This window comes from Silurus aristotelis (genome assembly GCF_946808225.1).
Source record: "Silurus aristotelis genome assembly, chromosome: 1".
Classification (NCBI taxonomy): Eukaryota; Metazoa; Chordata; class Actinopteri; order Siluriformes; family Siluridae; genus Silurus; species Silurus aristotelis.
Genome location: NC_139574.1, coordinates 40,691,300 through 40,706,749, shown reverse-complemented (window position 1 = coordinate 40,706,749; position 15,450 = coordinate 40,691,300). Strand labels below are relative to the sequence as shown.

General features: G+C 38.2%; 3 protein-coding genes across 3 annotated transcripts in view; 2 read left to right on the top strand and 1 right to left on the bottom strand.

Annotated features, from left to right (window-relative positions):
* LOC310734048 (uncharacterized protein) overlaps window positions 1-15,450 on the top strand; it is a gene marked incomplete at its 3' end in the record, with an annotated part of 170,190 nt that overhangs the window by 104,813 nt on the left and 49,927 nt on the right. The gene's annotated exons all lie outside the window — the stretch shown is intronic.
* LOC310731514 (uncharacterized protein) overlaps window positions 1-15,450 on the bottom strand; it is a gene marked incomplete at its 3' end in the record, with an annotated part of 236,384 nt that overhangs the window by 176,260 nt on the left and 44,674 nt on the right. The window lies entirely within an intron of this gene.
* On the top strand, window positions 12,212-14,624 carry LOC310725237 (uncharacterized protein). The gene is made up of 3 exons (XM_083540041.1): window positions 12,212-12,684; window positions 14,233-14,298; window positions 14,455-14,624. Exons 1-3 carry the CDS (start codon window positions 12,481-12,483, stop codon window positions 14,539-14,541), a joined length of 357 nt encoding a protein of 118 aa, XP_083396167.1. The 5' UTR covers window positions 12,212-12,480; the 3' UTR covers window positions 14,542-14,624.

Below are 15,450 nucleotides of genomic sequence, written 5' to 3'. Positions count from 1 at the left end.
ATAAATATTATATATAATCAACTTTTTTCACAAAGACCATATTTAAATATAATATAATTCTATTAAATCTCATGCTATAGGTCTGGTATCTGCCCCTGAGTGTCATAATGCCTGTCATTTTGGATGTTATTATTAAGGTGGGTAGTCAATACATCAGGTTTCCCTTCACTGCGGCACACTGACCTGCTTCAGCACATGATTCCTTTATCCTGACACATAGCAGTGTAGGGAACAGACTACAGGCAGCTGCAGGACGTGATGACTGGCTTCTTGTTGAGTTTAAAAACATGTAGAAATTGTAAACATTGTCCTGATGTAGTCTATAATATGACAGGTGACAGAGGCTTCACCCCTCAGATGCTCCTCACCTCCTTAAATGCAGATGTGGAGCTCTGGATGTCTCAGCTGGAAGATTTCTATACCACCCGGAAAAAGTGTGTAAGATTATCAGGGTGTGTGGTGTTTTGCACAATGTGGCACTGAGGACCAGTTTCCCTCTTCCTCCTGACCTCCCTCACCCTCAGCATTATGACCCCGAGCCACAGCCCCCTGCCCCACAAGAGAGATATAAACTAAGTGGAAGAATCCATGAGGAGGTCATACGGCGTTTGTAAGGAAGACAAAAATAATGGTTGTTAATAGTGTTTATTGTGACTCGCTGTAGTAAAAGATTCAAATCAGTATTTTTGACAAGACAGAAATAAAAAATGATCAAAAGACGAGACGATCTACAAGATACAATAGCTTTACACTCAGCTTTATACTATTGACTATAAGTGTAAAACTATCATAAATAGCCATAAGAGAAACAGAAAGAGGAAAAAGGAATGTTCAGACTCTCTGTTTCTCTTGTCTTCTTTTTTTTTCTATTTCTCGTTTTCTTTTGAATGTTTTCTTGTCTCAGCTGAGCAACAATTTTCTCCCATCGCTCATTGACCCTCATATAATGATCTGTTTTATTCTCTGAAGTCTTCTTTTCTTCGGCACAGAGCACAGTGGCATCCAACTAGCAACACGTTCTTCCAGTTGCTCTTTGTCGCTGATCAAATGATCGCTCTCCTGCTCTGCACTATTTTTTACTTTCTCACAGTGATTCTGAGTATCCTGGAGCTCCATGGTGGTCTGTTCCAAAGTGACCTCAAGCTGAGCAACATGTTGCCCCATATTCTTTTGTTCTCTCGTCCAGCTCTCTCTCTCACATTCTACAGTTTTCTTCAGTTCCTCATTGATTTTCAGGAAAGACTGGAGCTCCATGGTCGTCTGTTTCAAATTGACCTCGAGCTGAGCAACATGTTTCTCCACTTTCTTTTGTTCTCTCGTCCAGCTCTCTCTCTCACATTCTACAGTTTTCTCCAGTTCCTCATGGATTTCCAGGGAAGACTGGAGCTTCTTGGTGGTCTGTTCCAAAGTGACCTCAAGCTGAGCAACATGTTCCTCCAGTTGTTTTTGTTCTCTCGCCCAGCTCTCTCTCTTACATTCTACAGTTTTCTCCAGTGCCTCATGGATTTCCAGAAAAGACTGGAGCTTCTTGGTCGTCCGTTCCAAAGTGACCTCAAGCTGAGCAACACGTTCCTCCAGTTGTTTTTGTTCTCTCGTCCAGCTCTGGCTTCTCTCAGTTATATTCTGTTCCTGCTGCTTTCGCTCAGAAGCCAAAGTAGCCTCCAGCTTTTGCACCGTCTGTAGCAGAATGGCTTTCTCTTCTTTCTCTTCTGTTATCTTCTCTATCCTTGGATTAGAAAATGCATCCAAATCTTTTTCTACTTTCTCCATGTGTTCCAGCTTCCCCTTCATTTCAGCAATCTGCTTAGTTTTCTTCTTTCTTCTGGTTTGAAAAATTTCTCTAAACCTTCTGAAGAGCCCCATGTTTACGTGTCTTTACTCAACCGCACAAACCTCGGAAATGAGAAACAGAGACGCATTCTGACTTACATACAGGTTGCCCTGCTGTGACGTCACAGAGAGATGCTCCGCCCTCTTTCTGTGACGTCACCCCTGTCTCTCTCTCTCTCTCTCTCTCTCTCTCTCTCTCTCTCTCTCTCTCTCTTTCTCTCTCCCCCACACACACACACACACACACACGCCACACTTACTGTGGCATGCGCACATTACAGAGGGAAAGTGCGGATAAATTATCATGGCGTCTTCACAACTTTTCTGTTGTTCCTGAGAGAAGAGCGATATTACAGTCATAAATAAGATAAAAACGGCTGTAAACTGTGTATAAAGCGAGTGAAGGTCAGCGGGACTCCATGCTCTCTGAGGACGGACCGGGGCTAGCTTAGCATGCTAACTTCAGTAGACATGTCTGTTACATAATACATAGAGGTTTTTAAAGTCCAAACTGTCTTTTATTCACATACAGTTGATAATTGTATTTGATTGATGAGTGTTTAAACTACACTTATTACATAGAGCTCCATAGAGAGAGCAGTTAGTACGCGGTATTTGACAGTAAACTGGGTCTGAGTTGAGAACCGGAAGTTGACCGGAGTGACTCTATGAATGTTGCAGAATCATAAATGACCTGTAGGTGGCAGTGTGATGTGTATTAGAGCTCACTGTCACAGCAGGTCATTAGAAGTAGTGGAGCTCTAATGACGTCACTAATAGCGAGGACAAGACACACAGCAGTTTGGGATTCTGGGGGGGCGTGCAAGATTGCAGTTGTCGATATTCGAGGCTAAGAGATGCTAAATGGTTTTCTAACCTTTAACGTTACAATTAATTAGTGCAAACATATCTCTTTTTCGTTGTTGGTTTTCACTGAGATAAAGATTTCGGACTCTTTGTTGACTTGATCTGTTGCCCAAAGTTTATCAGACTATAATTGCAAAAACCAAAAAGATGACAGAAAAAAGACTAAGAGACCAAGGTAAAAAGATGCTTTCATTTACAACAGAAAACAGAGATTTGACAGAGGATATTATGGAAGTTGTTAAAGCAGGTGATATGCATTCCTACACTAATTACGATGGAGGAGTTATCCCTCTTCCTGATTCAGCTCCGTGCACTCCGGTCGCAAAGAAGGGAAAAGCTGAACCAACACTCTCCGAATTGCAAGACAACATCGTGAGACTTGTGGCTGAAAAAATAAAAGAGAATGCGAATAATCTTGCAAGCTTGATAAAGAAAAATGCAGACACCATCGAGGCCTTAAAGGAATCATCAGAGTTTCTCTTCAACGAAGTTCAAGATATGAAAACAGAAATAACAACGATTAAGAAGGCAAGTGATGATCATCAGAAGAGAATAACTGGTCTGGAGGACCGGTTGAACGATATGGAACGCTATCACAGAAGATGGAACCTGAGGCTGTATGGTCTGCCAGAGCAAGAGGGAGAAGATGTTAAACAGCGTGTGGTCGACATCTGCAAGACACTCATTCAAGACTCCGGAGAGGATCTACGCTCCCAAGTTGATGTGAGCCACAGGATCGGAAGGAGAGAAGATGGCAAAACTCGACCGGTGATAACGAGATTTACGTCCAGGTCAACCAAAGAAAGAGTATGGAAATGCGCAAAGAACTCGGAATTCCTCAAAACAAAGAAGTTAAAGTTCGGCGAAGACCTGACCACAAAAAGACAAAGAGACACGCATTAAACTGTGGCCACAAATTGAAGAGGCACGAAAGCAAGGGAAAAGAGCTTTTTTCGTTGGAGCCAGAGCCATCATTGATGGTAAAGAAGTAAGATTGTAATGGTGAAAAAGCCCTGATATGTCGTTAAGAAGAAGAATGATGGGTAATTTGTCTGCCTTTCGTTAAGAAATTTTATCTCATTCTAAATTGCAGTTAGTAAAATGCAAGCTCATACAATATACATAAACTCTGAAATTCCAAAGGCCAGAGAGTTATAATCCATTGTTTGCTTGTTAAATACTTTGCACTCAAAAGGTCTAGAAAATCATTTTGTTTCTTTGTTCTACTTAAAACCTACGTTTTTTGTGTTAACTATTTGTTCTACCTGTTCACTTTGTCTTTTTCATTGTATTCACTTAATGCGAGGGGTTTACGAGAACAGATTAAGAGGAAAGCTGTTTTTTTGTTTTGTAAATCTTTTAAGGCAGATTTTTATTTTTTACAAGAAACGCATGCTTTAGTCTCAGATTTTAATTTCTGGAAAAATCAGTGGGGAGACAATATATGGATGTCTTATGGAAACAGTAAATCAGCGGGTGTTGCTATATTAAAGGGCTCCTTTCAGGGAAAAATCCTAAAAAATGTAGTTCATGACTCAGGAAGATGGATAATTTTAGTTGTTGAATTTATGGAGGATATTTTTATTTTAGGTAATATATATGGCCATAATATTAGCCAAAGAAACACACTTCTTTTTGCTGAATTTGAAGAAAAAATAAATGCCTTGTTAAATTCTTTTGTTAATGCTAAACTAATATTTGGGGGCGACTGGAACTGCATAAATGATCCTATTAAAGACTGTCATCCTCAAAGATCCTTAAGAGGCACTTATGGAGAATTTACTAATCTCTGTTTGCACTTAAACTGTTGTGATGTGTGGAGACTAAAAAATCCACATCAAATCCAGTTCACTTGGAACAACAAAGATTTATCTAAGAGATCTAGGATTGATTTTTGGCTTATTTCAAATGAATTATTAGATAGTGTGAAGGAAACGAAAATAGAACCCTCGTTTTTTTCTTATCATAATATGATCACTTTAGCAATATGCATAAGGAATAGATCAATTACATTTAAAGCAAATTACTGGAAATTAAATAATACACTTTTGAGTGATGAATTGTTCAAAGAAAAAGCCATAAAAATTATAAATGAAAATTTGTCAAAAGCTAAAAAAGATCAGATATATGGCAAACATTGGGACTATACAAAATTTCAGATTCGAAATATGGCAATTAAAAGAGGAAAAGAATTATCTAAGAAAAAAAGAATGAGACAAGACAGAATACTTAAGGGAATTATTCTTATTTATGAAAAGGATGAGCAAACACAAGCTGATATTAATATGTTAATTGAATTACAATCTGAATTGGATGATATCTATCAAAATCTGGCACGGGGGGCCTTCATTCGTTCTAGACGGAAATGGATGGAACATGGTGAAAGGAATACCAAATATTTTCATAATTTAGAAAAAATAAATATTAGTGTTAATAATATATATAAACTTAAAATTAATGAGCAGATATCCGAAGATCCTAAAACAATTTCTGATTTTGTGAAAGATTTCTATAAAAATTGATATTCTAAACGTAGTAGCCATATTTCCAATTTTCTTTCTCATATTAAAAATGTTGCACAAGGTATTGACGAAACCCAGAAAGAAGTTTGTGATCAAGATATATCCTTTGAAGAATTAAAAAAGAATTTTAGTAAGTTAAAAGGCAATAAATCCCTCGGGAATGATGGCTTAACAGGTGAATTTTATAAAATATTCCAAGATTATATCTCTGAATTTTTGTTATTGGTTTTTAAGGAAGCTATAGAAGCCCGTAAGCTCCCCCCATCTATGTGTCAAGGCCTAATTACATTGTTACCTAAACCGAATAAGGATTGTTTGCTTCTTGACAATTGGAGACCTATAACATTAATTAATAAAAAACTTTCTTTTCGGCTTCTCCCGTTAGGGGTCGCCACAGCGGATCCTCCGCACGTTTGATTTGGCACATGTTTTACGCTGGATGCCCTTCCTAACGCAACCCTCCCCAATTTATCCGGGCTTGGGACCGGCACTAAGAGTGGCTGAATTAATAATGATGCAAAATTGTTTGCCCATATTTTTGCTCAAAGATTAAAATTATGTTTAGATACAATCATAGATGATAGTCAATCAGGCTTTATGCAAGGCCGACATATTAGCAATAATATTAGATTATTCTTAGATTTAATTGATTATAAGGATTATATAAATGATGACAGCTACATTTTATTTATAGATATATATAAAGCCTTTGATACTGTAAAACATAATTTTTTATTTGATCCATTAGATTTTTTTGGTTTTGGTCAATACTTTAAAAGGGCGATACAAACTTTATACAATGACTGTAATAGTTCAGTTAAACTTCCGTGGGGAACGACTCATCGATTTAGTATTTCTCGGGGCATAAAACAAGGCGACCCAGCGGCACCCTTTTTATTTCTGTTGATTATGCAAACGATGGCGTTACATTTGCATAATGATTCCTTTCAAGGCATCAGTATTAGGGACAGAGAAATGAAATGTTGTCAGCTTGCTGATGATACAGCTATTTTTTTGAAAGATATATCACAGGCTAAGAAAAGTATAGAATGCCTTAATCTTTTTTCTGAAGTGTCAGGTTTATTTTTAAACATAAAAAATTTACTGTTTTTCCACTTAAAGATGATGGCATTCCTTTTACCCAATTTGAAGGTATTCCGATTAGAGAGGAAGTAACTTATCTTGGTATCAATATTTGCAAAGATCAGTTAAACAGAGTACAATCTAATTTCCAACCCCTTATGCTAAAAATGAAAAAGAAATTTGATATGTGGCTCATGAGGGATTTATCACTCAAAGGCAGGATTCTTTTGTCTAAAACCGAGGGGTTGTCTCGTTTAGTCTATCCTGCTAAAGTATTAGATGTACCAAAATCTTTTCTTAAAAAAAAACTGATTCAACTCTATTTAATTTCATATGGAAAAACAAGCCTCACTATTTAAATAACAATAATTTATGTAATTCATATAATCAAGGAGGTCTGAATGTGATTGATTTTGCTACATCTAATGCAATTTTCAAGTTGAACTGGATTAAAAATGATATTAAACATAAAGATGAGATGTGGTATATAATTCCAAATCTTATCTTTGAAAAAGTTGGTGGCATAGAGTTTCTTTTGAAATGTGATTTTGAGGTCAACAAACTCCCTATTAAGTTATCTAATTTTCATAGACAAACTCTCTTATATTGAATTCTTATATACAAACATAACTTTTCTCCTCATAGGCAGATCATTTGGAATAATAAATACATAAAATATAAGAACAAATCAATTTTCTATACTAATTGGGTTAAAAATGATATTTTAATGGTCTCACAGTTAATAAATAATGAAGGTTATTTACTTACATATACTGAATTTCTTGAGAAATTTGATATTCCAATACCTCCGCGTGAATATTGTATTGTGATTGATGCAATTCCAGCAGGATTTCTAAGGCTGTTAAAGGGCCTCAGTGATTCTAAACCTTCAACATTTAAAAAAGAGATCTTATTAAACGGTATTGATATCAAAGATAGAAAATGTAATAATAAATTTTTTAGATGTTTAATTCATTGCCCTGCAACATTTTGAAGTAAAAACTTCTGGAATAATCACTTTCAAAATATCAACTGGAAATTGATTTGGACTTATAACTACAAATTCTGTGTCACGAATAAAGTTAATGAAGTTTACTTTAAAATTTTACATATAATTTATCCAACTAACTATTTTCTCAAGAGATACAAAGCCGATCTTTCTGAATGTTGTGTTTTTTTGTGGAATGGATATAGAGACTGTTTTGCATCTTTTTTTTGAATGTATGTATGTTCAATTTTTCTGGACTGATGTTGAATATTTATTTACTAGGTTGAGCGGATCTAAAATTAACATAAGAAAAAGAGATGTCATATTTTATTTTGAAAATAAAGATATAGATAAAAGTCACATCTTTATACTAAATCTTTAAATATTATTAGGTAAGTTTTATACACACAAATGTAAATGGTCAGAAAGGAAGACCAATATCTCCCAATTCAAAGTTGATCTGAGGATTTATTTTGAAACTCTTCAAGGTCTTTCAAATCGGAAAGCAACCAGAACTATGAACATATTCAAAGAACTAAACTCCTCTTTTTTATTGTGATTATTGGTATATACCCTCATTGTTTCTTTTTTCTGTCTTTTTTTTGTTGTTGTTTTTTTTTCTAGGAAATGTGAATACCATGTTTGTAACATTTTACTATATTTTTTATTGTAAACTGTTCATTATATAAAATAAATAAATAAATAAATAAATAAATAAATAAATAAATAAATAAATAAATAAATAAAAAAACTTGCTGTGACAGTGAGCTCTAATACACATCACACTGCCACCTACTGGTCATTTATGATTCTGCAACATTCATAGAGTCACTCCGGTCAACTTCCGGTTCTCAACTCGGATTCACTCGCTTTATACACAGTTTACAGCCGTTTTTATCTTATTTATGACTGTAATATCGCTCTTCTCTCAGGAACAACAGAAAAGCTGTAAAGACATGATATTTTATCCGCTCTTTACCTCTGTAATGTGCGCATGCGCATAGTCCGGTTAATAGAGACCGGGTTACGTCACAGACAGAGGGCGGGGCATCTCCCTGTGACGTCACAGTAAGGCAACTGGGAACGCGTCTCTGTTTCTCTCATTTCCGAGGTTTTTGCTTGTGAGTAAAGAGGCATAAACATGGAGCTCTTCAGAAGGTTGAGAAAGTTTTTTCAAAGCAGAAGAACAAAGAAAACTAAGCAGATTGCTGAAATGAAGGAGAAGCTGGAACACATGGAGAAAGTAGAGAAAGACTTGGATGCATTTTCTCTTCTAATGATAGAGAAGATAACAGAAGAGAAAGAAGAGAAAGACGTTCTGCTACAGACGGTGCAAAAGCTGGAGGCTACTTTGGCTTCTGAGCGAAAGCAGCAGGAACAGGACATAACTGAGAGAAGCCAGAGCTGGACGAGAGAACAAAAACAACTGGAGGAACGTGTTGCTCAGCTTGAGTTTATTTTGGATCAGACCACCAAGAAGCTCCAGTCTTCCCTGAAAATCATTGAGTTACTGGAGAAAACTGTAGACTGTGAGAGAGAGAGCTGGATGAAAGAGCAAAAACAACTGGAGGAACATGTTGCTCAGCTTGAGGTCACGTTGGAACAGACCACCATGGAGCTCCAGTCTTTCCTGAAAATCCATGAGGAACTGGAGAAAACCTTAGAATGTGAGAAAGAGAGCTGGACGAGAGAACAAAATAATATAGAGGAACATGTTGCTCAGCTTGATGCCACTTTGGAACAGACCACCATGGAGCTCCAGGATACTCAGAATCACTGTGAGAAAGAAAAAAATAGTGCAAAGCAGGAGAGAGATCATTTAATCAGAGAGAAAGAGCGACTGGAGGAACGTGTTTCTCAGTTTGAGCCCACGTTGGATTTTGAGGAAAAAAAAGACGACAAAAGAGAGAAAACTAAACTTGACATAGAGGAGAGGAACAACTTACAGCTTCAGACCAACAGGGGGCTCCAGGATACCCAGAATCTCTGTGAGGAAGAAAAGAAGACTTCAGAGAAAAAAACAGAACATTATATGAGGGTCCGAGAGCGATGGGAGGAAATTGTTGCTCAGCTGAGACAAAAAAACCTTCAAAAGAAAACGAGAAATAGAAAAAAAAGAAGACGACAAGTGAAACAGAGCGTCTGAACACTTTTACTACAGCGAGACACAATAAACACTATTAAATAAATAAAGATTTTGAATTTCAATCATGTCTAATGTCTCTTCATCACAGAGAGCATTCAATGATGGTATTTTTTTTCTTGAAATCCACTTTAGTAAAGTCAGTGATGTTTGATGTCCTTAAAGAAAAGGAATTTGACAGAAACTGAAGTTGAGGTATTTTCTTGCAGCTTTAGTGCTTTGTTCATTTTGAGCTCTGAAAGCAATATAGCTGACAGTTAATGTGGGGCAGAACCTGATTCACTTAAACATCTGTACTTTATAATTAATCGCATGGATTGGCTCAAGAAAGTGGATGATCTTTCAGCAGTTATTCTGACAGGGTTAACACTGGATTCACCTCACAACACCTGAACACTACTGCTGGATGGAGCAGCGGGTGCGTGCACGAGCGGCGGTTGGTGAATGGAGGGTGGAGCCGGGGGGAAACGAGCGGTGAGAAGCAGATCTGTGGCTGATGGGACTAATAAGTGTGCTCTGTTTTAGTGACTGGTGATGAGGAGAAAAAGGAGAAAGACACCGAGCAGAGCTGCGCACGTGTGTGTGTGTGTGTGTGTGTGTGTGTGTGTGAGAAGTACAAAACAGATTAACAAATCCGAAAACAAAATAACAAATCACAAGTCAGACAAACCGGAAAATGTAGGTATAGTTTGTGAATGTAAACTTACCGATCATTGGACAAGACACCTGTCAGTCAAGATATACAGGTGAATGACAGGTGTCTTCTCCAATGATTGATAAGTTTCCATTCACAAATGATACCTACCTTTTCCGGTTTGTCTGACTTGTCGCTGTGTTTTCGGATTTGTTAATGTTTTTCGTGCAATGATTCAGACAAACCGGAAAAGGTAGGTATAGTTTTGTTTCCTTTGCAGACTTTCCTGAAGCCCCTAAATTAATAATGGTCATAGTGACATTGGTAACATTGCATTAATGTTATAATATCTGATAGCCATTAGAGGGCACTCTCGTGCTGCATGTGGGTGTGTTTGCAGTGTGCAGAGTAAACGAGTAAAAAACGCTGTGCAGTCATGTCTCCTGTTCTTTCTGCGCATGCTCCGAACTTAATGGGATAATATGTGTTTTATAGCATAATGATGCAAACATAACAGTATTTACATTCATCACATTACTGTGCTGGAAAACAATACAAATTAAATAAAAAAGAAGAAAAAGTGTAGAAGAAGAAAAGCGGGACAAAGACAGAGGTAATGCGATGTAATGAATGGTGATGATCATATAAATAAACTCAGTTTAGTAAAAGTTTGTGAACAAACTTTATATTGGTCCAGTTTTTAAAGTTTATTCTAAAAGTTATAAATAGTGTAATAAGTGGACAAGAAATATGAGTTGTTCATGTCACACAGATTTTTTATTTATTTTTTTATTTCAATTCAGTGTCATTACAAAATAGGTTTAAATTTGTAGAGATTTTATTTGGACAAACATATCGGACAAAAGAAATCAGCAACATATATTGTTCATCCTGTATCAGTCGACCTCTAGGTGTGAGTTTAAATGATATGCTCAGTTGTATGTATGAGATAATTGTAGTCTGGACGGTGAGACGCCACTAAGCGTTAATATTATAATAATTACACTGATCTATTAGAGACGCTTATCAGAAAAGTCCGAATCAAATCCACTCACAAGTGCAGCAGATTCATGTGATGTGAAATAAAGTCCTAATGGCAGCAGCATTATACAGTCATATATATATTTCTATAAAAGAGCTCTGATACGGATTTCAGTCTTTAAGAAGAACATCTTCAGAGGGGTTTTTTCTCGTCCTGGTATCATATGTGTAGATAAACATAGGTTGTGTTTAATTGACAGCCCTGATGAAGTCTGATGACCTGAAGAGGGTGGAGCTGAGACTTCAGACAGCAGACGGACTTCTGAGGAGGAACATCAGCACCACACGAGAGGTTAGAGGTCACCCAACCTGTAATTAATCCTGGAGGAATTAAGTGTGATTAGAGAGATAGTGATTTAAATGTGTTAATGCAGCTGTGTGTGTGTGTGTGTGTGTGTGTGTGTGTGTGTGTGTGTGTGTGTGTGTGTTACTGCAGTTATGATAATAATAATAAGAATTATAAGTATTTTGGGGGATGTTATGAATTGTTTAAATCTTCCCTCTACCTCTCCTTTATTAGTGTAGTTACTGATAGAAAAAGTGAAAATCTTTTTAAAACAACTTTCATGCAAAAGATCTTGTGGCTTAATTAGATGAGATTTGCCTCTGGTTTGAGATTTTACTCGACTTGTGTTTTTGCTGAACTTTTTCTACACTTAAAAGCCAAAAAAAAAACATTGACACTTTTCTCTCACGTGAACAAGCTTTTTTTTTTTTTCACAAGACTTTGTCTTACACTTCCAGTGACTGTAGCTGAAGCAGAAAGAAGCTTTTTAAAACTGAAACTAATCAAATGATACCTGAGATCCACCATGTCACAAGAGCACCTCAGCAGCCTCGCTGTCATAAACATCAACCATACAAGTGCTGGTCAGATTTGCAACGATGATGTAATTGATGACTTTGCAACAAACAAAGCAAGAAAGATCTGTTTTTAGGAAAATGACTTTGTAGTGAAAAATGTATTTAATTTGTTTGTTGTGTGAATTGCCAATTTATTATTATTTATTTTCAGATTGTATTTATGTATTTATTTGTAAATGTATTTACTGTAAAGATAAAGTAAGTGCAGATTGTTGTTAGTTATTTATCTTTTTAGGTGGCAGCAGGATGGGAGCAGGTCATGACGTGGAAAGGAGACTCTCTGCTTGCAGGCTTCCTGTGACGTAGCTTCCTGTGTTTGACTGTGTTTTTAAACAAACTTTACTATTTATCTCTCCTTTTTTCCTCTTTTAATAATCCTAAATTGTTTTTGTCTTCCTGTCTTGTGCCTGTAGTTAGTTAACTTGACTATCACTAGTGTTGACTATATTCATTGCCTCTCACTTTATCACATCTCTGTATCTTAACTCTATCTGCTATTATAAACACTATGCCGGCTGTGTGTCTGCCTTTGAGCACAGGTGAGGACTCGTTCGATGCCCAGCTGCGAGAGCGGAAAGCGGCGCTGGAAACATCCCGGGCGTACGCTCACTCGTCCCAGGTAAATTCCCGGGTTGAATCTAACGCTCCCAGCACCTCAACTCTGCGTGTTTCTCTGCCCAGGCCCAGCGCACCTACAACGCGACCCGCCCAGGTATCGTTTAGTCCGGCACCGGTGCACCACGGACCCTGGATGCTGCAGCAGCGGAAGACACGAGCCAAGCCCCGGTCCAGCATGTCTCCCCCGCCACCACCACCGGCCTTCGAGATCTCGACCGAGAACCGATTCGCCCCTCTCCGCGAGACGGAACGTCATACTGTGATTCTTGGAGATTCCATCGTCCGGCATGTCCGCGCTACCGGAGACAAAGGTAAGGTGCACACTCGCTGTTTTCCTGGTGCTCGTGTTCTCGATGTCGCTGCACAGGTACCCGCGATCCTGTCATTCCGATTCAAATCAGTCCGATTGAAAGATTTAGCGGTGGACTTTTTACATGAAACGTTATCTAAGCTGATGTGATGTTCACAATCACGACTTTGTGACGTGCACTTTGTGTATATTTTCTGAAAGGAATGATAAATGGGCCGATTCGAGATCTGATACGGATGCCGGGTGAAGAGGAGGTGGAGATTTGAGGAAGCACATTTTGTCCCTCAAGTATTGTGTCTTATCAACAGCATTAATCGTGTTAACGCATTTGCATGGCAGAGTTTTTATTTTGTTCGGTTTATAAAAAGGTTCATGTCATGAAGCCTCTTGTGCGAGTATTTTATATTTTTTTTGTCCGAATCTTGATGTTATTGTTACAATAATTATGGGAGTCACGTGATTAAGGAATGAACGATACGGACCAGAAGAGATGAGGGTGAGCTACTCATTCTGTTTATCATCATTTGTCCTTTAGCTGCCTTGTCATATTTTCATTATTGGAACTAATGTCAGAGTTCGTGTATGTAGACGTGTGTATGGGTATCTGCTTATTGGAAATGTACCATTTTATATTATTTCTGATCAAAGGAACGAAATGATCTAAAGAACCAAGTCACTGAAATGATGCCATCTTCCAATCACTAGCAGTGATCAGTAATACTGATGAGTGCCATACGGGGGCACTAATGCTTCGAGTAATACCAGGGAACGGATCAACGAATAAAAGAATGCTCTTAGCATGGAAAACGATGCATTTGTGGCCTGTACACAATAAGATAGAAGAAAGACAAGAAACAAACAGCAATAATCAATAGACTGGAAAGCTTACCGAACAAAAGTCCAGCAGGGGGCGCTCGCCTCTAACCCGGGTGTGTGTTTCTACAGAGAAACACTACAGGAGCTCATGTAGAGTCGCGCCGTCACCATCTCTGAGACGTAGCATCCCTGATTGGTGCAACAATCTTTTTAATCCACCAATAAAATGTCATAGTCAAATGTCATGCTGTCATAGTAACATGCAAACATTGTAAGTCCACTATTGAATCGAAGGCCGTTGTTGAGACCAGACGTTTGTTTACTGCAGTAGGAATGTTCACTTTAAAACTGCATCAACATACAGAAATATTGCATTCTCATTTCTTCAATTACACTAAATATTGACAAATATATATTCTGTATATGTTCTAGATCTGTATTGAGCAAGTATAAGAGAGAACATAAATATGATGTCACATGTAGTGACAGACATTTTCACGTTGTTCTAATCAACAGTATTCGGGGACCTACGTTCCTGTGGTGGTGAACATGACTGCGAGTTCTCCAGAAGAACAAATGCTGGTAATGTACAGTTCAAACACACACTGTTTTTCACACAGAATAAACTAAAGCCCATCACTTCCTCATCACCTAAACACACTGTTCATTTAGATTTTACTTACGCCAGCCAAACGGCCTCATTTTGTAAACCCCTTGATCACTTACTCTGTCTTTAAGGGAACTAAACGAAGAGGAATGAATGAAAAGTGGTATCCAATCTGCGATATTATTGGGGACCTGATTATGGTTCAGAACGATCTATAAAACATAACTGACTACTAAAATCAGATTGTCAAAATGTCCCTCCACTGCAGCAACATCCATCTACCAAGAGGAAGAGGAAAACGGTGCGTGTGCTTACTCTTTGTTTCAGTACTGGTTCATTTACTGAGTATATGAGCCTCAATTATTTATTTTTTTTTGACTCGTCTAGTCTGTGATTTAATTGCTACTGTCTCTGTTGTCTACAGATGAACAGCTTGAGAGTTATTCAGTAAAATCTGCTGCATTAGATGGCGCTGAAAAGTCTACCTCTTCAGCTGAGCCCGGTCCTGCACAAGCCGTCACACCAAAGCCAGATAAAACAGAGCCTGTGCACGTGCCCCCAGAGGTTCCAGCTTCTGCTCTATTCACCATCGATGAGCCGAAACAGACACAGCTCCTCGTCCTGACGACTCCCGATCGCTCAGAGAGGTGAGTTTAGGGCTCGTCGCTGTCCCTGCACTGGATTTTAATTGGTCAAAATATTTTACAATTTGGGGGGCGCTAGAGAGCCCGAACAAGATGGCAGCATAACGTGACTGTTCCCTATAACCTCGCACATGAAACAGCCCTAGACCTTTACAAACCTGGTCAACTACATAATATAAATAATGCCTAAACCCCCAGTAGCACAGGAGCGTGATATCTTCTCAAACGCCCGAAAAACAAGCTTACGAAGCCCGAAGACAGCATCTCCGGTCAAGAGTGTCGAAGCTAATAACATGGCTAGTGTAGCCGACGTACTAACTGAGCTTAAATCACTCCGCTCCGAGTTCAGCTCGAAGCTGGACGGAATAAACAACCAACTGCGGGAGCTGACGAATTCTGTCTCGGTGATGGAGAGCAATTTAGGTGAAATCAAACGAGATGTAACAGTGAATGAACAGCGAATCGAGGAGGCTGAAACCCGCA

Excerpts from the sequence above, each read along its gene's own strand:
- LOC310725237 (XM_083540041.1), top strand. The coding sequence starts at position 12,481 with ATGCCGGCTGTGTGTCTGCCTTTGAGCACAGGTGAGGACTCGTTCGAT. Across the intron at positions 12,685-14,232 it reads CTACAACGCGACCCGCCCAG|TATTCGGGGACCTACGTTCC; the intron begins GTATCGTTTAGT and ends TCTAATCAACAG. Across the intron at positions 14,299-14,454 it reads CTCCAGAAGAACAAATGCTG|GGAACTAAACGAAGAGGAAT; the intron begins GTAATGTACAGT and ends TCTGTCTTTAAG.